Raw genomic sequence first — 26571 nt, 5'->3', positions numbered from 1 at the left:
TAGCTAATGTATAACTGCTTTTCTCCAGGTGAAAGTGGGAACATAGTGCTTTGAGATAATTCTTCCAGATACCACATCTACAGTGCCTTATTAAGCAGCCTTACTAACAAAAGAACACTATCATCTATTTAGAAAATATGAGACTCTTTCCAAAGTAACCCACATAATCTTTACAAATGTGCTTGAGTGGCAAAAAATAGAATTATGCTCACATTTTCATTTTTATTTGGCTATAAAGTTTTCCAGAGAATTTTTCATTCCTTCTCACTGATTCAGTATGCCACAAAGTACAATATATTACAGAAAATACAAGCTGAGGGTTAAGAATTGCCTGACAGACAACCCAGAGCTGCAGAGAAAAATTTAAGTGGTGAGAAGTAAATTTGTTCATGCAATTTTTGTGATTTGTAGTAACTTCAGTATTAACAGTACCACAAAGAAGGATGTTCTGAATTCAAGCATATGGGATAAATTAAGCCAGTGGGGTTGTAACAGTTTATAACTATCTGAGAATCCGATCCAGGATTTTTATAGTGACGATGTCAAGTTGCTCCCCGCTCTGTAGAAAGATTTGACAATATCATCACCACATGTGCATTTTTTCAATAAAATAGCTTGAAAAGTTCAGTGTGTTGCTTTATATTACCTGAGTCCAGTACTGTGAATACTATTAAATGTAATGTTCAAAGTGTTTACTCTAGATTGCTGTGTAAATGATACAATCCATGACTAAAATGTAAATTAATACATTAGAGATTCAACATATTCATATTTTGTAGCTCAAACATTGCCTCCCATATAAATTAAAATACATTTAAAGGAAAACCCAATATCTCATCAAAATAAGTACTGCTTGTTTGGTTAGGACCTGAAGCCACTGCTTCATACACAATGAGTGGGGTTGTGACATTTATTTAATAATAAAAGGGGGTTAATTATAGGAAGGGAACAAGTAACAGCTGAACTTCACTTAAAATTAGGCACAGAGAAAACTTCAAAGACATATTCCATGATTCCCAGCTCCTGTTTATTTTAGATGTTCAGTCTCTGGAATTATCTCACTCCCCTCACTGATTATGTCAGGACCCTAAAAAGTACACAATGCAATGCTTTACAGTGTTTGTAGTTGCATTAGATGCCCTCAAATAGATAGCATAGTCTAGTTCTTTATGCTGTTAATATTAACTCAACCAAAATGGTTGAATTTGTCTCTTAAAGTGCTTCAGAAATAGAAAGTCCTGTAAATACTTTCACTTTCATTAAAGTCCTATAAATACTATCACTGTAATGATAATAATAGTTGGTAATAATAATAATAATTGTTTGAAAGGATATATGAATGAACTAAAACAGAAAAATATGTAAATATTCCTACACAGTTACTGCATACATACAGGCAACACTAGAAGCTGTACAGAGAGCTATATAAAGTTTGACCTCTTATGTCTCAGCATTTTCTTTGTGCCTGATGAGTATTTTAATATTTCTTCTTCTTTAGAAAATCTAGTTTGTGCTTCTTCTAGAGCTGAAAATATTTTCAAACTGACCAGTTTACCTCTCCTGTGGTTTTACATGCTTTTCTTCTTTGCTTGTTAAATTTTTTAAGCCACATCTGAGCTCTGGAACCTGCACATTTTCTGTAGTTTTAACTGTATCCTGTTATATTGTAAATAATGAGGCTGGCTAAGTGTGAGTTGCTGGCAAAGGCTTATCAATTTTGTTGCGAGAGAAGATTCTGGATTAGTTTGTGCACTAACCTGTTCCTCCTAATCTCCTTAATGTTTGCACTTGCACACATAGGCATGAGGTGGTGCTATTCCTGGAGAGCGCATACGAGGATACTGATCACCTTAAAATCATAGAATTATAGAATCAGTCAGGTTGGAAGGGACCTCTGGAGATCATCTAGTCCCACCGGCCTGCTCAGCAGGGTCACCTAGAGCAGGGTTGCATCCAAGCGGGCCTTGAAGATCTCCAGAGAAGGAGATCTTCAACCTGGGCAACCTGGTCCAGGGCTCCGTCACTCTCACAGGGAAGAAATTCCCCCTCACGGCCAGGCGGAACTTCCTGTGCTTCAGTTTCTGCCCATTGCCTCTTGTCCTGTCACACGGGGCAAGTAGAAGTGACACTGCCAGAGCTATAGGAAGCAAAAGAGACGTATGGCTTTTCCACAGCCTTTTATGAGAGCTTTCTCTCTACTACAGCTAGTCCCACACCGGCTGTACTCTCTGCACAGGGACCAAGCGGACGCTGCTATCGTAGCCAGCCTTTGCATAGTGTCAGAGATTAGACTGGATCTAGCATGTTTATGCCTCTCCCTCCCCTTTCCATTACTATGGCTTTGCTGCATCTTTGGTTGTTACTTTGGATGAGACACTAAATAGCTGCTTGCACCCATCTGCAGAGTGAAATGCATCTGCCCAGTGCTTACCACGCAGCTTCGCCAAATAACTCATGCCAAGGACAAATAATCTTAAAATAGTATATCCAGGGCTGCCACACATCTGGATTGCAAATTCTGTCCAGGTGGAATTTGAAGGGTTTGTCTTGTATTTTGGATGGCTCAACTACCTAGAAATCTGTCTGAGTGAATGCCAGACTTCTGGGATTTTGGGAGATCTCTGTTCCACATGAAGAGATAAACGATATGGTGCATGTGCAGTGAGCCCACAGCTTTGAGGGCCCTGATCAGCTCTGCAGCATGTATATAGGGAACTGTTAGACTCACTGGAGTGTGGAATGTCAGACACAAATCATTTGCACTGCACACATACACAATAGATCAAACATTTGCTGGAAGCTTGGGTTTCCTAAGCCTGCAGTATGTGGCTTATGATTCTTGTAAAATCTTGATCTGCCCCAAATATGTCTATTTGTTTCATACAAAATTAGTAGGACTTAAGCAAGCACAAGTGGAATAGAAGTATTTGTCACCTTTAACAACAAAAATGTGTCAGAATTGCTCAAGATGTTTAAAATGGCATACTCACACAGCAGCTTTTGCCTGCTGTAGGCCACGTCTACTTTTTATCTTGCCCACAGCCATTGAAGCTTACATCTAACATACTCTGTTGCCATTTGCTCATGCCTGTTAGTCTTCAGAATTCAAAACTAGCACATCCTGTAGTTTCTTAATGTAAATGAAAAGAATTCTTTTCCAATTCACTTGAAAAAAAAAAGGTCAACAGAATGTAGTCTTGTTACTGCTAATCATTCGGGAATCCCTGCTGCCCTTTAGGAATAGCCTTGCTGTAAGACTGAAGAAGAAATAGAGTCCCTTTCAGATTTTGATAGACGCAGTCAAGCCACGCAGTGCATTGTCTCTGGTGCATTAGGCCAACCCCAAAGTGATGTGATCGCTAATGTGGAGAAGAGGTCTGGGTCATGTCCCCAGAGGTCACTGCTGCCAGCGGGCAATACCTAGAGAGTATGTTTCCTGTGCTCTCCTAGCTCAAAGCATCTGATTGTGAGAGCCCCCACACTGGAAGCTCACAAACAGAGAGAGATTCTTCTACGGTCTCCACCACTCTGCCATGGAGCCGTCACAATGTGGCCGTTGTTATAAACGTAGGACTTCCATGCCAGTGAGGAAAAAAGTTGTGTAAGAGAGAACTAAAAAATCCAAGGTGAAATGCATTTTTAAATGGTGCCAGATAAAAGTAGCATGTAAACTTTTCTGTCGAATCTCACTAACAGTCGTTAGTACCTTGAGGAATTGCAGATGGTTTATGAATAAGTAAATGAGATTCTTCTAAGCCTTAGAAAACTTTTCTCTTTTAAGTCTTTTATGTAAGACTTTTTATGTAAGATATTAAAAATGTCCTTTTGCTCCAAAATATGTTTGTGGAGAAAGATCTGTAGATACAAAATTAATAAATAATATAAATATATTTTGTGGAATGTTCTGCAGAATACCAGGACAGATGAATTACTGAATTCCTGTGTTTCCAAGTCTAGTTGATACAGCAATATGATAACTCAGCTTATTTTCAAACCCAGATCTTTAACAAAGAGCAGTAAGACTAACATGATTTTGGAGTACTGCTAGGCAATAGAAAGAGGACATTATTAATGAAATGAAATTCCATTTTGCTTCTCACTCAAATATTCTGTTATGAGGGAGGCTGGGTGACACCTCCACAAGGCCAATGAGCATGACAGGTTAAATATTTGCTATGCTGGATGTTAGCACAAGAAAGGTGAAACTTAAGGATCCCCTGCCTACAGCTTGCTTAGCAGCTGCAAGGTAATCAGAAACAGAGCTATGCAGATGGAGCTAGGGGCATATTGTCTAAGAAATATGCCCCTTTGAGAGCAGAAGCAACCAAGCACAGAAAGAAGGAAGTAAGCAGAAAACAAACACAGTGCTGGAAATGGGTCTCCAGGAAGGAGCCAAGAGTCAAGAGATTTGGGGAAAAGTGCTGGCCAAAAACAAGTCATGAACTGTGCACAAAGATATTACTTCCAATTACTGGAGTCTTCTTTTGCCTTAAATTTTGTATACATTCAAAAAAAAAGAGAGAGAGAAATTTTGCTCCATGACTGTTTCCATTTCAGAATAGAAAAATACTCACTTCATAATTAGCAGAAAGAAATTCGGTTTCCTCTTCAGTGCAAGTTACCATCCCCCTTTTTTACATTTCAGAAGAGCTGAATAGACAGAGGACAAATATTTTTTTGTCAGAAGTTGGTTAATTGCTATTATACACTGAAGAACAGAAAGATCTGGGGAGAAGCTACATTGTTCGCAGCCACTCCTTTGTTGTTCCAGTGCCACTGACTTCTTTGGATGAAGCAGCTATGCAGATACAACGATTATAATATGGAAAGACGAATACCATTAGTCTTAAAGTGACCATGAGAGTTTGCCTCCTTCATTTTCCCCATTTGTATAAATGTGACTGAAAGCAGTGAAGCAGGTTCAGGACCTGCTGAAAATGAAATGAAACACAATGATTCACAAAAGTGACATGTCCTGTCTCTTTATTAACATGAATTAAATGTTGTTTTGTAATTACAAGGTGGCTTTATTGCTCCCTGTCTCTTTCATAGATGCTTTACCACCCATTACTTAATTAAATGGAAAACAAAAGCGTATCTTTATCATTAGTCAGCCTCTGAACAATCATTAGGTGTCACCAATCCCATTTTTTGTGTGGTTTGACCAATCTTCATTTCAAGGATAGGACAGGAATTTCTTAATGGAGTGACGTGGCTATCCTAAAACCAATGTGTGCTCTCAGATTCTGAGCAGCACACTACTCTCCTATATATGGAACATAGGTTCAGTAGACCTGATTTGCTATTGCATTTCATCAGTGTTAGAAACGTGTTAGAAATGAGTGTAAAACTAGAGTCACACACAGTTGATCAGCCCCCTTGTGTGCCTTGGAAATATCCTGCTCCTTTGCAAAACCCTTTCTGTGGAAAGCATGATATCTTCACATTTCTCTTTACTGGCACTCTTCAATCCCTTCTTCTGTGACCAATGTCCAGTAATAGTGGCACACTCTGAAAAACTGGCGATTGTAGCATGCTTTTTCCTTCTTTTATTTTCTTTCTTTTTTCAAGGTTTTGATTTTATGTATGTGTGGCTTTTTTGGTATTTATTTATTTTTTAATTCCACTCTGAAAACAATTTTGGTCCCTTCAGAGAAGTCACAGTAATTTTGTTTGGTATTTTAAGATCCATATTTCTCTCCCAACATTTTCCAGGTAGGAAACCAGGATCTGAAATCCTTCCTCTCTTCAGTTTTAGTAAATCTTTCAGATTAGGTCACCCCTACCAGTGTGGGTGAGAGACTGAAAGAACTGGAGCATGAACTTCATAATTGCTACTTATTCAACAAAACTCCTTTTCAAATTTTCTTTAAGAACAACAAAACCAGTTTAGTATAAACATTTGATCCTTGTAAACTTCTCTTCAGACAGCGGGGAAAAGAGCAAACAAACCAGAAAGGCTTGAGGGTGGAAAAGGTATCAGGAACGTAGGTTTTCTGCTAGGAGAGTTCCCAGATGACAGGCAGCCTAGGCTGTTGAGCTGTTACTGCAAAGGCAGACAGCTTGCTGAGTCAGTGCTCATTCAGCGTCCTTCAAGAATGAATTTAAAGTAGTGAAGAATATACTTTGCTTCCTCAGTGGGATTTTTTTTTTCCTGAAACTGTTTTGAGCAGCTTTGGCTGGAGGAAATGGAGACAACTGCCATTATCACATAAAAGCAGGACTGCTTCCTCTAGGACAAAAAGCTCCAGGTATATCGGTCAAAACGGCAGCTGGAGGTGTTTTGAAACATGTGAGCTTTTAATAGCAAGAATTCGAATAATTGGAGACAGTTTGTACCAGACCACCTGGAAGCCAGCTTCAGTTGTTTACCAATAAGGATAAAGTACCTCTGTCTAACCTTTCTTGTTACAGGAATTTTACACAGCTTGCTTTAATCTGGGCTGAGATAACAAGTCTCGGATATGCAATTCTCAGGAGACTTTGTTCAGCTGATTTTCCAAATATGTTCTGTACTTTTAATATTGTTGTAAGTGCATGTTAATTACCCAGTAACCTTAGATGTATTTGGTAAAGCTGGTTGTCACAGCAGTTGTTGCCGTGCTACGTGGTCTGTTTTGCATTTAGCTTTTTGGTACGGTAATATTACAAAATAATATACTCACTGTGGGGGAAAAAGAACTACCCACCAAGCCTCTTTCTTCCTAATATGGTGAAATAAAAAGCTTTGGTCTGAGTTAGCTGAAGTACTGGTGGAGTCAAAGCCCAAGGATCAGTCTGGTGGTGCTTGATGAGTGCAAGGGTCACGGTCGAGATTCGCACTGGGAGGGCAGGAAATGTTTAAATTCCCTGACCATGACTAAATGATTGGAGCCAGCTCTGCTATCAGGGAAAAAGCCCTCTTCTCCTCCCAGCATAGATGTGATTCCAGAATGGCAAGAGCATTTATTCCTGTGATTGCTGCTATGGGAATTGTGAGTTGTGTTGTATATCAGATGTAAGGGCTTATTTTTAGCAAAGGTTTATAATAAGCAGCAATGTAATTACTAAGCTGTCAAGCAGTCTAGCAGCGTGAGGGTCTCGGTCAGAGCCCCAGGCTAAAGAGAAAGCCAGGGAAGAGATGGGCAGTTGGTTGGAAAGAGAGCCCCCGTTTTACTCCCTGCACCAGAACTTACATGTCTCCCGTCTGCTTGTACAGAGCCTGGTGAAAAGGGGCCCCAAATGCAGCTAGAGTGCCAGGAAGTGTTGCCTTTTTCCTTATTTATATTCACTATCACCTTTTAAACAAAAGAGCAAAGTTTTTCATAGCAGTGAGCAAGAGCTCACTCATGCTGCCAAGAGCTGTTTCCCCCCACTGACCACCAGGCTGAAGGCAGGGAGTTTTTCAGGCTGGTTCTGAGGTGTTCTGCTTTACTAACTAAAACTTCTGCTTGGGGCCACTTGATGCAACATTATCTCATGCTATTTAAATGCTGTGAGACTTGCATTTTTGTTTCCTTGCTGAGGCTGATGCAGTGCAAAAAGAAGCGTGAATTCAAAAAAAAGAGGGGCCACAATTTTCAGACACATTATTCCACCAATTAAGATTTTTCAGGTATCGCAGTCGCCTGAGGCTTTGCAAACTGAAGCCAACTGGAAAGTTCTCATCTGCCCAGTGGGAAAGCTACAGGGAAAGCACTCAAATAGCTTTAACCTCATTTGTGTCATGAATTTTTGCATTTGTTTACTGTGGATTGTCCTAATTGAAACAAAAACAGTTTCAGGGCTCTGTTTAAAAGTAAATATTCGTCATTTATGAGAAAAAAGATAGAAGCACTGATATATGACACTGATATAGCATCTCTCATCCTGGAAGACATTTGTCTCTGTAGCACAGTGGTCTATTTTCTTCTGCTGAAGTATTTGCACCCATATGAAAGTTGTGATTCGCAGCATCTGGCTGATAGCAAACGGGCAAGTGCATTGCCTTGTTACACGTCTCCGTGTTTGAAAAGAGGCAAAGGCCAGGAGCTCAGCCGTGCTTTTTTAAGGCACTGATAACGTCCACAGCTGGAATTCGTTGTGCTCCATTGTTTCACCCCAGCTCCCTAACCTTGAGCTCCAAACTAATTCAGAACGAATTGCCTTAGACCACCCAAATGATGTGAGAAAGCTCCAGTAATCTCAGGGAAGCAGCCAGCGCTGGGGTAAGGAGTGGGAAGGCAGCTTCAACAGTGTAAAAGGGGAAAAGTACATCCATTCTGCTTTATTAAATACTATATTGTTTATACATCCATTCTGAAAACTTTGACAAGAAAGGAAATGCTGAAAGGAAGTATCTTTTTTTTTTTAATGGAGTAAAAGTGATGTCTGTGGTTTTAAACAAAGGGCTGTTGGCAGGATGATGCCATAAAGGAAAGGAAGAGAAAGGGAAACTGCATTTGAATTAATTCAGATAAGTTAAGGCCAGAAGACCTTATGACAGTATTTTCCATTGCTTCCTGTAGTCTAGCTCTCTACCATAATTATATTACCTCCTGACTCTCTTGTACAAATATTGTTGTGGTTATTACTGTTTACTGTAATTACTGTAATTACACTTACAAAAGTTGTTTACAGTATTACAATCACATAATAATGTGAAAGAATAAAGTTAGACAAAACATTTGTGGTGGGTATTTTATAAAATTTTGTATAAATAACTGTCTTCAACTGGAAGAATTCACAGTTGGAATAGTCAAGAACAAAAAAGCAATGACCTGATTCCTTGGTTTACTAAAAAATATTTTAAAAAGTTAAGGGGAGGAATCATTGTGCTGAATCAACCTTGAAATCTGATTTTTAGTGGATCATAATTATATAAAAAGGCAAAGATCAAAATATTTTGTTTGGCCCAAAACAGTATTTTATTTCAAGGACAAATTTTGTTAAGCTTTAGTGTAATTTAAGAAAAAAATAATAAAAGATAATTATTCTTCTGAACTAAATTATTTCAAGTTTTTCATTCTTTTCTTTATAACACATACAATCAGTGAAATCAAGATGAATTTGTAAAATATTTTAGCGTTCCCAAGTCCAAATTTTTCCCTAAAGAAGTTTTTGCTAAAATATTTCAGTCTGTAAGCAAAACAGAGAAGGGATAGAAAGAGAAATTGAGGAACAAAGAAATTGAAATAGTTTTTCAATGCCTCATTATACAGCTACCAGTGCTAGCAGTAGAAATTGCATCTCCTGAGTCCCTACTCCCCCACTACAGTATAAACCATTAAAGATCAATACAGAGATAAATTATTAAATGAAAAATCAATGTACAACCATAACCACTATGAGCAGAGACCAACAGAATTGTGCACTTTCCTTCCAATGTCTTGTTCCCACCTCTCTGGTGCACTTTTACTGGAAGCCCTATTTGCATGGTTTGGCTGCATGACACAAGCCAGCACACTGGAAAAATAACATGTTTTTATTTTCCGTCATTTCAGAAAATCCTTCTCTCGCTGTCGAAGGATTAACAGGATGCTTTCCAACGAGCCTACACCTCCTCCTGCATTCAGTCGTTCCAACTCCCAGGTGTCCATGGACAGCACGTCCATGGAGGACTTCTGGTGCGAAGTGGAAAGCATTAAGGAGAGCAGTGAAGACAGACCTGAAGAACCAACACTCTTAGAGTTCAAACCTGCTGATGGTAAGTACATGAACAGTGCTTTTTCATTACATTTTGGCTTTGCCTTGTCTCTTTAGTGATGCCCTGATCACCTTCCTCCCATCACCAAGCATAAACATGATTAAAATATTGAGCCAGAAGGCATGAAATGTTTTTTAAAACTTCCTTAAAGTCACTTGAGAATAAGTTTAAGCCCGTGTTGCTGTAATACTGTTCTGAATCATGAAAGTACCAGGCTGGGTCTATGGTCATTATTGCTCCACTTCTGAACATTACAGTCAATGTACTATAGGTTATGGGAGAAAAACAATAGTTCAGTTGAGTTTATGCCCTGGGATTAGTAACATGACTTCTGAGGTAGGATTTTCTGCATTGATCTTACTTGTGCTTCAGAAGGACAAATAAGATGTAGTTCAGAAAACAGAGGAACTAAATGAATACTTTGTCCTCAGCATTAAATAAACTAGACTGAAATATATGTAAGGAATCAAAAAGTTCAATTAGTGTACTGGAATTTTCCACTTCCTTGCTTTTATAGGATATAAAGCAGAAGTCATGAAAGTCTTGAAGCAGTTTTTAGCTAGATATCATTCAGCCCTATCAGAAATTTGATAACTGGCTGTTTATCTGAGGTTACTCAATTTAGCTGTAGATCAAGGAGAGATAAGAGTCTGAATTTATGGATGTGTGCATCATTCAGCCTCCTCACTCTTCAAGTCCATTCATCACAATCACAAGTTATGATGAAGATACTCTTACTTCATTATGTTACCTTAATATTTTCCCCTTTCCTTTTTTGTAATGCATTTGGGAAAAAAAAAAAAAAAAAAAAAAAAAAAAAAAAAACGTAGTAATCTGCACTTGTTGCTGTGCAGTTTTCTGTTGGGTGATTTGATAATATCTAGAACTGCAGTTCTCAAAATCTTTTTGCAGTTATGACCCCACTAAAAGACTCATTGTATTATGCAACACGAAATACCAGGTCTCACTATACAATAAAACAGAATGTCTTTTGGGGTTATAACTCACTGATAACTGCTGCAACCCTATTTGGGATTATGATCACTAGTCTAGGAACAACTGATTTAGGAATAGATTCTGAAAAAAAATGGTGTATTCTTTCCATGCAATTATTAATGTGAGTGATGATGTACTTTTCTTATCTTTACACGCAATGGAATGTCATTAATTCTGCTACCAGGAAAAAGGGTGAAAAAGGAGAAAGGCTGCTTTATTTAGTAACTAAATATGTAATCAGTCATGGTAAGTAGCCCACATCTGGCTCCAACCATATACTGGTTTTATGGGGAATACCACTCGCTAGTTCCAGGTAGGCAATCTATCTCAATTAGCTTGACCCTTTGGGGAAAATTCCTGTCTGACTATGCTCTCTAGCTTGGAAATCCCAGAAAGGCCAATCCCAGAAACCCCAACCTTGTGTGGGGTCTCCTTCATACAATTCTCAGTGTGAACTGAGACAACCCTGACTTGTCACCATGGGCAGTGGGATGTCACGGATCTATGAGCCAGGTTAGTTACCAGGTCAAGGCAACAAAGGGGCAAATCTTCTGTATTTGCAGAGGCTTCTCGACCACACTCATCACTTGTGAGCTAGATCTTTACAACAGTGCAAACCATACTGCAGTCCCAGGTTATTCTTTGTCTGATTGCACCTCATTACATTACATTGATTTTTTTTTCCTTTCTGACTTGAATTAAAAATGAGACTGCAAAGTAAAATGCACATTTCCACACTTCATTTACCTCCATAATGTTGTTTTAAACACATATATACACATATAAACACACGCAACCAGGGAATGCTTGTTCTAGTTATTAACTTTAGGAATATATTCAGTCTGGGATTATAAATTTTGGAAATAACCATGAGTTCTATCAAGACACTAATAGGCTAATACTCATTGTCAAGGATCAAAACACAGAAAATCACTGTGGAAATCCTCAGGGTAAAATAAAAACAAATATTCATCATCCTTTTGAGATGTCTTTGAGAGGAAGAAATGTAGAATGCTTAAGGAGGAAGCAAGGGGGTGATAACAACCAGACACCAGTGATATTGTCAAAACCTCAATGCTGCTTTTTGCAGGTTGCACGTGTAAGAAGAAGCCTGCAGAACACTTACACTGATGATGTCAGTAAGAAAGAATAAAAGATCATACTGAGTGACATGAGGGATGACAAAGCAGGGGAAGAGGAAGTAAATGGGTGTTTAAGATGATAGTGACATACACAGAGCTGCTTTTAACACTTAGTGTTTTGAGGGATAGTATGAGTTATTTGGGGATAAATCTGAAATTCAAAGACAGACATGTGTCTTTCCTAACCCTCTCAAAAAGAAAAAGAAAATTATCAACCAGTGGGGATCTGTTTGTTTGATAGAATTAAGCATAGTGCCTACGATCCTGCTATATAGTAGCTACCACTATAAAACTAATATTTTGTGAAATATAGTTTTATTAGCCCTCTTTTAAACCTTTATATCATATAATTTTGAGGTATTTTATACAGAAATTCATTCTCTGCAATAGTTTTACTCATTTGGTTGTTATTATATCTTAGCCTATTGTTTTTAAGTGGTTAGAACAGGAAAAAGGAAAATGCCAGAGAAAGCAAGTCACAGGGGCGACTGGTAAGCACACAGAATTTCATGTCTGTTTTTCTATTGGTTTATAGCATCATGAAAGCCAAGTCTGATTGAAAACTAAATTCTTGGAAATAATATTTCAGGAAAAAAGCCAAAATGAATGTAATTAAGAAATAGGAGCATTAATGGCTGTGGCTAGAACAGTAGCACACAAAAATGAAAAGAGCTTGTTGGAAGGAAGAGTGAGAACAGCAGAAGGACCACTGCTAAGTCAAAACTTACAGAGCAGGAAAAGCAACAGTCCATCATCTTATATGTAGAAGGAAATGGAGTGGAAGCAAGCTGTTTCACAGGGTACAGGGGTGGTCACACTACTGTCTTAACACAGAGCAGGGTCTTTAGAAGCAGGTATTTTCATAGAGCTTTGCAAAGAGACAAAACAGTTAACAGTGAAGTCAGTGATGGGACATGTGTAAAAGGCTTTCACTTGCCTCTACCAACCAGTTCCGTAATTTTCTTTTCTGTGCATCTAACTGCCAAAGTGCAGTAAATTGGTACCTATCAGTCTGCCTGCATTCTGGTGGTGTCAAGGAGAGGCAATAAAGGAAGAGTGGAAATACAGGCCTGCTATTAAGAGCAGCACTGTGATAAGAACAGTAAGTGAGGATCTGTTCAGGGAACATTCTGCAAATTAATCCATTTGCTATTTGACATGTTTATTTATAAGACCTGCTTTCAGTCAAAGCTGGAATAGTTATCATTCTGATTACCTGGTGTCAGAAGCACCTTACTGTCATTCACAGATGCAATTAAAATAGAGGCCCTCAAAAGCTCCCATGTGGAGAGAGATTTTAAAGGTTTATGATTGTTTGCTTTAGCAAACAGATAAATAAAAAGGCAGTGACAGCAAAATTTAAAATTACTAAATGATTCAGATAAGGTAGATTGAGAACGTCTCCATGTCTTACAGAGAGAGGTGATTTTCATGCAATTTAACAGGTAGCAAACTGACCTGGAGAAAAACATACTTTTTCACATGGTGCATGACCTCATTATGGGATGGGATGTACATTGCTAGCTAGACTTCAACTCTTAGAAATCAGGATGATATATAGCATGCAAGGACAGCTATCTCTGAATCTTGTACCCCTACCTAACAACACCCCCCCCACCTAATCCTTACTCTCTAGTGAGTACCTCTGGACCTTAATCATCTTGTCCGAAATTGGCTATTAGAATAGATGGGTGTCAAGATGCTCTCAGTGTGGCATCTTCATGAAGTGCCTAATTGCTAGCTGATTTCCTAGGGTTTGGGGGGCATTTATAATCCTCTCATCCTTAATGAGCAAAAAAGCAAATACATTATTGTATTGTAAACAGTATTTCAATATGTTTTAACTGGAACATCAATTAAATTACCATTGGCCAAATGGCTTCAGCCTAAGTAATATAACTGAAGGGATTTCCTTTATGCTCTTGAATGAGGGGCCAGGGTTTAGCTACACACTATACTGCCTTCTTCACACAGGTATATTAATGCACAGGTTAAAATACTTCTGTTCTTCTCCTAAGCCCCTCCTGTGCAGAAACTGCCAAACTGAAAGTTGACAGTCTGTTGACAAAACTAAATTAACTTTATACTTGTGGCCTAAGGCAAAATGGAAATGGAAACTTCTTGAAGTGAAGGCTAACGCACTGTACCACCTCCCCTCCTGCCTGGTAACACGCTCTCTTCCTCCGCAGAAGGGGAGCTGGAGGCTGAATGGCTGCAAGATGCAGGTTTATCGACATTGATCTCGGGAGCTGAAGAGGAGGATGGCCAAGCCCTGCTGTCCACCTTGACCCGAACTCAAGCTGCTGCAGTACAGAAGAGATACAACACCTACACTCACACCCTGAGGAAGAAGAATAAGCACACTGTCCGGGATGTACGAGACATCTTTGGCATCAATGACTCTTCTGTAAGTAGCTAATGCATTCTAGCAAGTGCTTTTGAATGTATTTTTTATGCATTTTGCAAGTAGCTCATAAAAGCTGGAGAGGGACCCTTTTCTGCTGACAATATACAGACAGTCATAGCAGTTTCTGGTGCTAAGTTTAGATGTTTAATGCTGTATTTGCTATATTTTGAGAGGAAATGTAGAAACCAACTGAAATAGATGGTGCACAGTTTTGCAACTAACCTGTAACATAATGTTGTATCTATTGCCAGCCTTCCTCCTGCAATCTCCTATCAAGACTAACATTTACTCCCTTAATTTTTGGAAATTGGTGAGTTACTCTTGGCAGTTATTCAAATTTTTTGCTGGCTTCTGGGGACACTTGCTATTTACTCAACAGTCTCAGCAGTGAAGTAAAACTTCTCTAATGAAGCAACTGGGGTTCAGATATACATAAACAATTAAACACCTGCCGGCATGATTGCAACTAGTACACTAGCAGTTATGTTTCACTTATATAGCAGAGAAAAATCCATTAACTGTTCATTTGTTTCATGGCTTTAGAAATGAGCATTGCCTCTGGTGGCTTCATCCACTTTTCCCTGCAGATAGCTCTAAATGCACCAATTCTTATCCCTACACATTTTATTTTGTAGAATGCAGTCAACTGTGTGAATTATTCCAGTGCTCAAAGCAACGCACATGACTTTAGATGTATGACTTAAGTTATTTTATATTGGAGTCACAGAGAAGCTCACAGACTCATCTTTTAAATAAATATTGAAGCTTTTATTGTTACAAAACCCCAAGAAAAATCTTTCTTTCTGTAAATTTCTTTTATCCCTTTCTTTTTGTCTTTCCTTTTTCCCAAAGCTTGGCATTCCAGCTGAATTTAAAGAACTGAGAAACAAAATCAGAGACGCATTATTACATTAGAATTCCAAAAATATAATGGTCGGGGGGCTTAATTTATTGATCTCCGATGTAAGCACTTAGATCCTTTTGAACTTTGTGCTCGTATCCCACAAATATATCCAGAAGCAGTTTCCTGTGTGACTTTCCTGCATGAGAACTCCTCAGGCACGTTTGCATGAACATTAAAAAGTTGATGACACTTCTTACTAGATAAGCACATTTGTCCTGTTTCAAATACCTGTAAACTTTAACACATTTATAATAGAGCACATTTGTAGTAGAGTCTAAGTTCTCTAATAAATGTTAGTCAGCCAAATGGATGCTATACACATTCCCTTGAATGCACACATTACTGATTATTTTTTGACCTGCTTATTTTTCTCCTGTTTCTCACTTGCTAAAGTATCAGAAGCTCCAGAGGCATTGTCCTTAAAATCAGTGTTTTACCTTTCCTGAAATTTAGCTCACTTAATTGTTCTGCATTGTGAAAGACTGAAAACATAATTGTTACGATTTCTCATTCCTTCTTACCACGAAAATATGCAGTTCTACAGGGTGCCTTGCCTAAACGTTAAACACTGATACACAAACACAGCTGCAGAGCAGGAACTCACCTCCCTCAGATAGGCTAGGAAAGAGATTTTATTTCTAAAGATCTGCAAGGTTCCCAGTACCCTCTGGGCACTCCTGTTGCTCAGTGTTACTATCTCTGCTACTCACCGTGGGATCTAGAAAGTCTGTCCTAACTGCCGCCTCCTTCCTTGGTGACTGAGGCATCTGCTGAATCACTGCTGCAGCAGAGCAGCATTTCAGTGGGTGCCTCCATCTGAAGCTGAACATGCAGATCTTTGTAAGGCAAAATTAACATTAACTGTCCCCATCTCTATGACATTACAGCTGTTGGCGAGTCTTTACAAAGAATTAGTTTGGAAAAGTTACGTAGATTAAAAACAACCCAGTCAAAAACCAAGAGCAGCAGGGTACAGAAAGCAGAAATCTTTTCAGTACAGCTGCTGCAAAAAAGCTGGTAAAAAAAAGACTTCTTGAAATGGCATGCAGGAGCTTTTGTTCTCCTATCTTGCTTTTTGAAAAGTTAACATGCTGTAAATAGCAAAATAGCTCTAATTGCTTTGCATAACTCTTTCTATAATCCTACCCATTAGGGGACTGGATTTACATCTTCTTCCCATCAACTTAAGCATTGCAGCAGCCTGGGGTGGGTCACAGGACGGATTAGTCTCTTCTGTGGCTAATGATGAGAGGAAAGGTTATTAGCTTACTAATAATTAGATCACCTGAGATGAGATTTACAAGACTACAGTGGCAACCACTGAAGCTGTATAAATAGTTGTAAGGTGGAGGGGGGATTTTTTTCTAGTTTCATCTCTCTGTTCTGAAACAAAACTAAAAAATATCCTCTGTATGCTAAGTTTTTGTAGTTATTATTTTCTCTTCTTGTTCCTCCTATATGCCGTTTACTTTGCTGCCGGTAAAAAGGGAGACAAGACCAAATGGGCTGCAATAAAAGAAAATGGAGCCCATTTTTTGTTGTTGTTTTTGCTTCTCCCTCACCCACCCTGGCTGCAGTGCAGCTGCGCCGCCTCCCGCTGCCTGGAGCCCAAGGCACTGCTGCGGGCTGCAGGGCAAAGAGTTGAACAGGAAGGTTTGCTAATCACAGCGGCCTGATTTGCCCAAGTGCTGGTCCCCTACTGCTTCCAATAGAGGCTATCGGCTCTGCTCGTGCTCAAAGCCTAGAAAAATCAACAGCAGAATATACATGGAAGGAAAATTTTATTATTATTATTTTTACTGGGAGAGGAAATGAAGCACTGTGCTCATTGACAGCCCTGTATGTCGTTATCAGTTAAAACTCCTCAGGAGTTTTACAGGCATTCTGCTCGGGCAATGCATGAGAAAATCATGTCCTAATTAAAGAACAGCTAACTAACCCAGAGCTGTTTGCATGAAAAGGCATTTGTGATGACATTGCTTGAAAATACAGATATATCCAAGGCACTGGCAACTTATATCCTGGATGGATCTGTAAAGCTATCCTGCTTTGCTTTTATTTCCCTTAGCTGCAGGGCTGACAATAGAATTTTGTCATTCTAATGCTCCCCTGATTTGTTTTTACATCTTCTACAATGAAGGCAGCTACTAAAGAACTGACTATCCGTCTCACCTCCATCTTTTTCTTGCTGTTCTGGCTTCCTCTTCCCATTGGAAATTCCTGTGTACGTTGTGCTGGTAAACACTGGGCTCATTTTTAGCATCAGATAATGAGAAGTGTCTAATGAATCACTTGCAGTCAGAAATCAGGATATGTGAAGTCTTGCCTTCTCTGGAGCCCCAGCCAAACCAATAAAGCTGTCTCAGTTCAATGAAGGACTCAATTTAGTTCTTAGCCTTTCACATTCATCAAGATATAAGCATCCCAAGATTTTTTTTTTAATTAAAGAAGCAACATAGATCTCTGAAATGTACATATTAGAAAGTTTTTTTTTCTCCTAGTCTTCCATTTCTTTGTACAATATAAGGAGAAGAAGGAGGGGGAGGGGAAAAAAAAAAAGCCTGATCCTGTTTGGAAGACACTTCCATCAAATAATCATAAGATTTGGTTTCTTTGTTACTCTCCCCGTGGGGTCTGGGAAAGGAAAGCAAGCATATGGTGTTTTTCCAGCCACTCTCGGTGTAGTAAGTACATGGTTTACTGTATTCAATTGCAACAAGCTACAGCAGCCTCCAGGCTCCTCCAAGCACTGCTGGGTGAGAGGCACAGTTTTGCTGTCAGCTCAACTTTTCCAGCTCCAGAGTGCTGAGCAAAAACTGCTTATTGCAGCTTCTTTGCTATTGATTTCATCTGTTTACCAAGACTGGAAGGATTTTTTTTTAATATACTTTAGATTCACTGTAAACCTATTTTGAATATTGTTTTCAAGGTCACGTATTTTGGGCAGTGAAAGTAGATGAGCCAGTTGCTGATGTCTGCCATTAGTTTCTCCATCTGGATCTTAAGCAGTGGAGTAATTACTTTTATGTTTGATTTGCCTGAATTGTAGAGGCAAGTTTAACTGTCCCCTCCACTTCCATACTCTTACATGAAATTTGCATTCCTTTTTTATGTCCCCAAACCATTTGTATAAATGTTACAAGGTTTTATCATAAAAGCATTCACAATTCTTTTAAAAAAAAAATCAACAGTTTTTACATTCTGTGGCAAAGGAAGTCCATGTAACTCAAATCCTGTTTGCTATCAAGTTTGTAGGCTGTTGAATAGACTCTCTCAGGAGAGATTTTATTCGTGTTACATTTGACTTTGTTACCCAAATAGCTCGGAGGATAAGACTGAATAAAACGACTGCAACATTATTTCAGGCTTCCAATTGGAAGGGCTGCCTCTCTTTAATATCTGGCTTCTTTATCAACCTGAAAGCTGCTCCTGTGCATTGACTACAAATGGGGAAGAGAAAATGCTATGCCCTGAGGCATCGCTGCTTGTTGATAAGCAGCCAATTTAGCAATTTAAAGAGCAATTTGAAGAGCAACTCTAGTGGGTTCATTGGGGCTGTACATTCATCTAGAAAGGTGGAAGCTGCTGTTAGGCTCTGTTAGGAGGTGGTGGTATCTGAAAGCAAGGTCAGGTGTGAGGCAGCAGGGTTTGAGAAATAGGAGGGCTTGTCGCCTCACTGAGGTGACAAGAGCAGAAGAAAAGAAATAAGGCTGGTATGGTGCAGTTTAGCCATTTTTGCCCTTCAGAGTATTTTTATATCCTGCCATTTTTTCACCCAAGAACATGCAGATGAGCTGCTGCCTCCCCCTCTATACACACACAGGCTGATTTGTCTTTATGATCAGTCCCAAAATTGCTGAGCACAAGCACAAAATGCTGCAGCCAAGAAAATGTGATACTGCTTGAAAGTCACCCACTGGGCTTCAGAGCCCCTTCTCTGCTGTGCTGCACAGTCTTACCTCATTTTTACTGGTGCAGAATAATTTCTGCAGCAGGAACAAACGAAGTTGAATATAGAAAATGTCTTTTTTTCCCCCTCCAAAATTTCTTGCAGTTATCTGACAAAACGTGATTACGTTGGAGGACGCCCATTCATTAGTAGTTTGCTAGTGCCCGAATCCTGAAATCTGGGGAACAGTCTGATTTTACAGGTGCTTAGGAGCAGCAGATGTTCAACGTGTGTCAGAGACTGCTCAAATAGAAGTGTGGCCAAAGTGATTAACAGCAGGATGGATTACAATTTGACAAGAACCTTTCACTTAGTACAATTACGTACAGCAATTTACTCAGCTAATTTCAGTCATTATATAGGGCAGGACTCATTAGCTACAGAGAGCTGTAAAAACACTGACCTCAATATGATCCATATCTGTGCAGCCTGAGAAAGATTGATTCCCAGGCTGGGCTATGAGAAACTTACTCTGGCAAATCACAGCAGGTGGTTTAAGCTTTGCAAAACAATGTAAGCTGAGAATGATGCACTGTTGCTTGAACTGTAGTGGTTTCTGTCCATAGACTTTTACTTTCACTGCAGTCTGATCATTTTTCCTTGCCTGTCAGCCCACATTTGAGACAGTTCCAGTGTCACCAGTTCCTTCTAATGGTATCCAGCTTCCTGGGCAGAAGCCAGTTTGGAAATCAGTTAGCTGTGAGTATGTCAACGTGTAACCAGTGTTAACTTCCTCCTAGAAATGATAGACAGAAAGATCCATCTGTGGTTGTGAGGTCAGTCTGCTGTTTTGCATTGGGGACATGCTGAATGTACTTCCTTAAGATCATTATCAGCTTATTGTCATGTAAGAACCAAAGTTTTCTGTTCAGGATTGGTGTTGTACAGACACAGACTTCTGCCCTTGAGGCTGCAAAGTCTAAAAAGTATTGATCGTGTCAGTGCTGGGAATGTAAAAATAACCTCTGAACAATACAATGAAGAATTTGCCCAAAACATGTCAGCAACATATTTTCTTGTTGCAGATCATAATAAGAAAGATTCATATTTTCTTCATATTTCTTCTCCAGTACTGCAGAAATTGTAGTGTTAGAAATTCATCATTTTTCTGGCTCTCCCCTATTATTCTGGCCTACTCATGGTGTCAGTTTGGACATTGCCCTGGCAGTGATTGGCAGTGCTAATGAAAATGATGGCTCTGCTCTACTTAACATCCAAATAACTGTCAGCAATCTTCCAGATGAATCCTGTCTCTTATTTTGAAAGCTCATCCCATCATTATTTTTCCAGGCTTACCTAAAGGGATATTAATCCCTGAGTATCTAAATTAGTCCCGTATACTTTTAACTCTGGATATAGCGCCACAAACATTTTCCTTGGTGGCAGAAGCCCTATCATTTCACCATTCTGGTGATACTTCTGCTCCACAAGCAGTTGTCTTAGAACAGATGGGGAGCAAATTGCCAGGGGCACAGTGGAGGGTCTGTGACCTCAGGTCTGAAACGGAGGGATGAAAAATACCTTTAAGTGGCTTGCCCATTAGATAATATATAACACGGGGCTGCAATCTAAGGCCACAGTTCGGAAGTGGGTTGGTGGGATCTGAAAATATAACATTATTTTGTAAATTATTTAATAACACACTAACTTTATTTATGCCCAAATTTCAATTTGTGCCAAAAGTTATTGCAAAAAATATTTAAGTCTTTGTATCTATAAAAACAAAGATTCAAAAATCATGGGACATGCACAAGTTTATAAAACATGTAATACTTTTTAATCCACCTTCTGATTTCCGTGGTTTTTGAATGCATTTGGGTCATGTTTGTTAGCTCTTATCTGCAGTCCTGGGGGCTGAAATTTTACTTCACTTTCAGTGAAAGCTGTGATTATCTTTCAGTCGCACGAGACTAGGAGCTGGATCTAAGGGGAAAACTTAAAAGTGTCCTGAGATGTGGGAGATTAGTTGTTGAAGATGGCAACACTGGAACTCATGCATGGTATTACACTTTGGACTCCATGACAATAGGGTACTTCTATACTTGATGTCAGATTTCAAAAATTTTCCTCTGGCACCCACTAATTTCAAGAGGCCACTAAATTTTAGAGTATAGCAATAAATTGTTTCGCAATCTCTATCAGAAATTTGCAAACTGGAGGATTGTACATTGAGTCCTGTTTTAGTGCTAATACCTAAAGTAGCAACTGTGAGAAATGCGAGTACATGTGAGTACATGTGTGAGTATATATAAATATACACACAATGTCTTCTGAGTGTAAATAAGTCAACTTATTGAGAAACTGAGAAACTGTGTCAACAGCATTTTTTGTCAGGAACTCTTATTTTTAACTGTACATTACACAAATGCCAACACATTTGCCTGGCCTGAGTAGACAAGGACAGAGCACAAAAACTTGATAGTTCCTGATAAACAGGAAGTTCCAGCTTGACTATCTTTCTCACGAAAAGCAACTAGTAAAATAATCTAAAATGAAAATAGGGATTTTATTTCTAAGGGGTTATTTCCTCCAGACAAAACAGGAACATACTGTATTTTACACTGAATTCCTCTTTGAAGCACTTCCTTTATTACTTTCTCAAGATTTTTGTCATCTTGGTCAAAATTTTAGTGTCACTATACTGAATGCAAACATACATTTGGTGTTCATACATGGTTTCCCTTGTTTTCAGCTAATAGCTGTCTAGACTGTGGACTAGATAAAGGCAGCCCATCAGTAAGCCCATCAGAAGAGCTCTCCTACGAGGTTTCTTTCTCAGAATCCATTACAGTCATTCCAAAACCTCGAGAATGGCAGAAAAACCAGAGATTCAAAAAGGACGACTCCACTTTGCCTGTAAGTTTGTTCTCTGAATATCCATTGTTTTCTTTAACCCATTAATTTCCTGCTTTCTATCCCCAGCACACTGAAGTCTATTAAGACATATTAGATTTCCCTAGTTAAGTGCACTTTGCAGAGACTTCCTGCTGTGGGTGCCTACCTCATATGTCTCTGATTCCCAGGGGGGCACCAAAGATAAACTACATTTTCAAGCATGGTCTTAGTTTGTACCCATCACAAATTAGTCTCTGCAACTCAGTCCACAATAACTGCATCATCTGCACATTTTTTACCTAGAAATAAAACCAGTTACATGTGCTGATACTAGCAATCGTTTTCATTACTTGATCTGCTTTTCTACTTTAGTCCCTCACAGATTTTCTAATACATGGATTTAGATTCGCTTTGTGGACGTAGGGGAAAAGCAAGCCTTTGCTCAGTATTACTGGTTGTCTCCAATTGCTAGTCAGCACATTTATGATATAAGAGATACTGTGTCAGAGGTTAAAGGCAAGCTTATCATATCATCCAGCCAGACATGTGCTGACCAGTCATGCAATTACCTCAAATTCTTCCTTGAAGCCATTAGATAACTATCTATTTCCAACAGTCTTCACAATTTCACTACTGAAAATAGGAGCATGACGTGCATGCACCAGACACCACCTTTTTAGTGAAATGTATGAAATAACTGTAAACTATTTGGAAGCACTTCCTGAATGCTATACTATCCTGAACTAATCCAAACCCATTTATCCACACAGACACTGAATTCACTGAGAATTATCCAGTTGTCCATCTCAGGCACCACCAAGGTTGAAAGACTTGAGATTCAGAAGTCTTCCTTCCAGATGAAAGGAAGAATAGATACCATGTAGATTACAGTTGGTGTGAAATCTCTGTGTTTTAGTGTGTCTGGCTGTTTTGTAGTGGAGATAACCTTGGCGCCCTGAGGAGAATAACGATACCTCCGCATTCACCACAATTCTGGCAAACCATGAACTCTTTATCAAGGGTTCCTCCTTGCTCCTTGTAGTAGAAAGCCTAGACCCTAGGCTTCACTACAGCACACACAGACACACAAATTATTCTCTGCAACTTCTCTGGAGCTAACTTTCTGGTTAATAGAGCAGGGAGACCAGTGACAAATAAGGAAAAGAAGGTGGCACACTGAGTAACAAGGACCTATGGATGAATGAATGGTAAGTTTTAGAAAAAGCCATAACTGTGCTTAAGGTGAACTATCATAGAACAGCAAAGAATCATAGAATTGGTAAGGCTGGAAGGGACCTCTGGAGATCATCTAGTCCAACCCTCAAACAAGTGGCCCGTATGGGGATCGAACCTGCGACCCTGGCGTTATTAGCACCACGCTCTAACCAACTATATTGCATGCAGAGCAGTGTTTTGTGTGCTCAGAAGAGTATGTGAGAATACATGTGGATGAAGACCTTCTAAATAAAGCCACTAACTGTAGTCGTTGATATTGGCATTTCTCTTACTTCATATAATGCCGCTCTTGATATCTGTTCTCTCCCCGTAGTGGCTCAGACAGTAATGGCACTAGTGAAAAATCACTTTTTGCTCCGTCATACAGAATGATACTTGCACACTGCAGAAGAACTATCTGCTCCCATCCTCCAAGAGGGCCAAAATGAACAGACTGAACACAACACCACAACTTCATGTTAGCATGGCATACAGAGCTGGTCTGATACAGTCATATGGCCAGCTTCATGGATGGTGTACGCTGACCTGCAGGGAGAGAGATTATACATTAAATAATGTCATGTCTTCTGTGGCTCCCAGGAGGAAGATGCCAGCACCACACTCCTTCCTTTGCAGGGATATGTGCAATTTCCCCAGCGTGGGACTGTGATCAATATGACTCAGTCAAAGATATTACAGATCTAAAAGTCAGTAAGCATTTCAAGCCCATCTAAGTCCATGGTATAGTTTCACATAGAAAGAATGTCAAACAATATCAGGGATGATCTTTATCCAAAATGCTAGTAATTTAATTTCATAATACCACAGCCACCTTCAATATTGCATAGTGTTATGACTCCACTGTTTGTTGTGTCTTGTGTCATAATTTTCTGGTTATTTTTCTTACAAAGAAGCACAGCCACAAACCTTGTGTTAACACTGTATCAAAGCATATTGACCCTAGCAGACAACCAGCCACCATGGAAAATCTGTGTAGCTATCCTTTGTAATCTGTTACAGAGAGTCTGGGACTTTTTCTTGGCAAGTACACTTGCAAAGAGACTTTATTATTCCCGATGTTTTTTTCCCCTCCTTTTTCTCAGAAAATATATATTGTGTAATTTTTTTTCTTATTTTCAAAATGATTTATTATGCTTTGATTGCTTCTGGACTTTTTGCATCAATGGAATATAAAAAGCATAGAAATTCTAAAACTTTTTATGTATCTTTGGAAGATCATCCTTCCTGTAGATTTAGTTGCATTATTAAGTCTCAGCATAAATGCAGCAGTTGAAATGTTGCATTCTGTGGAGAGAAGATATTGGCCCAAAATTGGCAATACATTGCGTAAACTGATTATTCCTTCCCCTGCCTTCTTTCTTCTCTAATGACAACTAGCTAAAACTTGAAACGCCATGTGGAATGTATTTTAGACCTATTTGACTTAGGCCTTCTTTGTCCTCTCTTACTTTTGAAATCTGATCTCTGATTAATTCTTTTTTTTTGTTTGTTTGTTTGTTTGCCTTTTTCTTGATCTGTTTATCAAGAGATGAGCTAAACCTATTGAGTCCAAATTCATTTAATAAAAGGGAGGACTGTGCTGAAATCTCCAGAAGCAAAGCACTATTAAAGGCTTGGTTTCCACTCAGCTCCCTAAAGGGAGGAGATGATTTGTAATGCTATTTATTTATACCTATGAGTAACAATTACTGGTTTAAATTACAACACCAAAGATTCACAGTGCTTTGAAAAGCACCTATTTTACTATAACATTGCTATTATTTAGAACAATTATGTCAAAAACTGATAGGTCTCATTTTTTTCACAGTTGTGCTAATATTTATGGCATGATGCAAAATTGCTTGTTCCAGTACATGATGCTGCATTTTCTAAAATATGTAGACATTTTCACACTCCCTAAAATTGTTAAATATCATTTAGTTCATGTAAAAGATGCATTAATCCAATGTGAATAAATTATTTCTTAGCTCCTAGGTGTCCTGTTTCTTGCCTAAATGCTTTTTAAGTAATAAAATATACAAGTTAGTGCTTGGTTAGGATCAGGACTAAGAGATTTTGCTTTGAGACTTTTACTCAGATTCTTAGCTTGCATTTTCCTCTAAGCCTTTTTAAATTGATGCTAATACGTGAAGCATATTAGCAGATATGGATTTAATTTTCTCCCCCCATCATTGATATACAGCCATATTGGTGGTGAAATGTGTCAGCTATTTCAACAGCATTCTGGTAGAGGCAGAAGCAAAGTAAAGCATTATATACAATGGAAACTGGACAAAGGTTTAATTAGAATGTAACTACCTGTTCCAAATTGGAACATAGCCAGGATACTGGGGTTAATGTCTCTACTCCAGCAAAATTTACCAGTTGCACTTCAAGTGAACATAATGAGTAACAACCTCAATTTTAAAATCAAGATAATTTATGGTTATGTCAATGTAATATGCCCATATACAGGAGTACAGATCAGGTCTTTGGTGTTATCAATTTGCTGTATTTTCCTATTGTATATGGGCATCTCTTTCAAAGACAAAATTCACACACTGTGATTTTTATATAAATAAAAATGCAACCCATGTCTACTGCAGAAATTCATTGTTCGAAAGAGCCGATTTGGACTGACAGAGGTTGGAGACCTTTCTCCTGAGGACATGAAGAAGATCCGCTACCTCTCCCTGATTGAGTTAACGGCCTTCTACGACGCGCTGGGGGTGGAACTGAAGAGGAACAGAACGGAAAGAGTCAAAGGACGAGGTACTGCACCCGGGTGTTTGCACCGTGGCCACCTGGGCTGTTCTCAGCGTTGGTAGGATGATGTATGTGAGGCCACAAGTTCTCCCTTTCATGTCTGTTATTTTTATTTTTTTAAGAAAATGGTCTTTTTGGAGTCCCTCTCACAGTACTGCTGGAAAATGATCAAAAGAAGGTTCCAGGCATAAAAGTTCCCCTCATCTTCCAAAAAGTGAGTAAAACACAACCAGTTTGGCCACCCAGACTTGCATTTCCATCATTAGTATTTACACACAAAGCAGACATGATAAAAGAAGATGAACGCTTAACAGGTTTCAAGTTGTCTACAGGTTTTCTGTCTGTATGTTATGGTTTGAACGCTTCATGACATGGAGGTAAAAACTGCTCCTTTTGTGTATTTTATCTGTCACAGGGATCTCTTTCCATTTGTGGAATTATATGGTACAGTGCAGAAAACATCAGGAAACTGATGGCTGGCTTTCTGCTCACATTTCTCATTGAATTATAGAGCCATGCAAAATTGTATGTTTGTGCAGAAATGGTGGGAGTTTAAATTTCACATAAATTCAAACTGTAAATATTACTTCCATAATGGAAGTGGTATCTTCTCCTTGAGGTCTGTATAACAAGACAACATTATTTAAATAAATCACCTGACAATACAGTGACATCCAGTGGATGTTTTGGACA

General features: G+C 38.9%; 1 protein-coding gene across 3 annotated transcripts in view; it reads left to right on the top strand.

Annotated features, from left to right (window-relative positions):
* ARHGAP28 (Rho GTPase activating protein 28) overlaps window positions 1–26571 on the top strand; it is a 77816-nt gene that overhangs the window by 32971 nt on the left and 18274 nt on the right. For all 3 annotated transcript variants that reach the window (XM_062570157.1, XM_062570158.1, XM_062570159.1), the window contains exons 2-7: window positions 9462–9664; window positions 13992–14209; window positions 19674–19761; window positions 21755–21918; window positions 25719–25884; window positions 26001–26092. In XM_062570157.1, coding sequence (XP_062426141.1) covers window positions 9462–9664; window positions 13992–14209; window positions 19674–19761; window positions 21755–21918; window positions 25719–25884; window positions 26001–26092 — 931 coding nt within the window. The remainder of the gene's footprint in view (window positions 1–9461; window positions 9665–13991; window positions 14210–19673; window positions 19762–21754; window positions 21919–25718; window positions 25885–26000; window positions 26093–26571) is intronic.

This window comes from Rhea pennata, chromosome 2 (assembly GCF_028389875.1).
Source record: "Rhea pennata isolate bPtePen1 chromosome 2, bPtePen1.pri, whole genome shotgun sequence".
NCBI classification, from domain to species: domain Eukaryota; kingdom Metazoa; phylum Chordata; class Aves; order Rheiformes; family Rheidae; genus Rhea; species Rhea pennata.
This window is presented reverse-complemented; position numbering and strand designations above follow the sequence as displayed.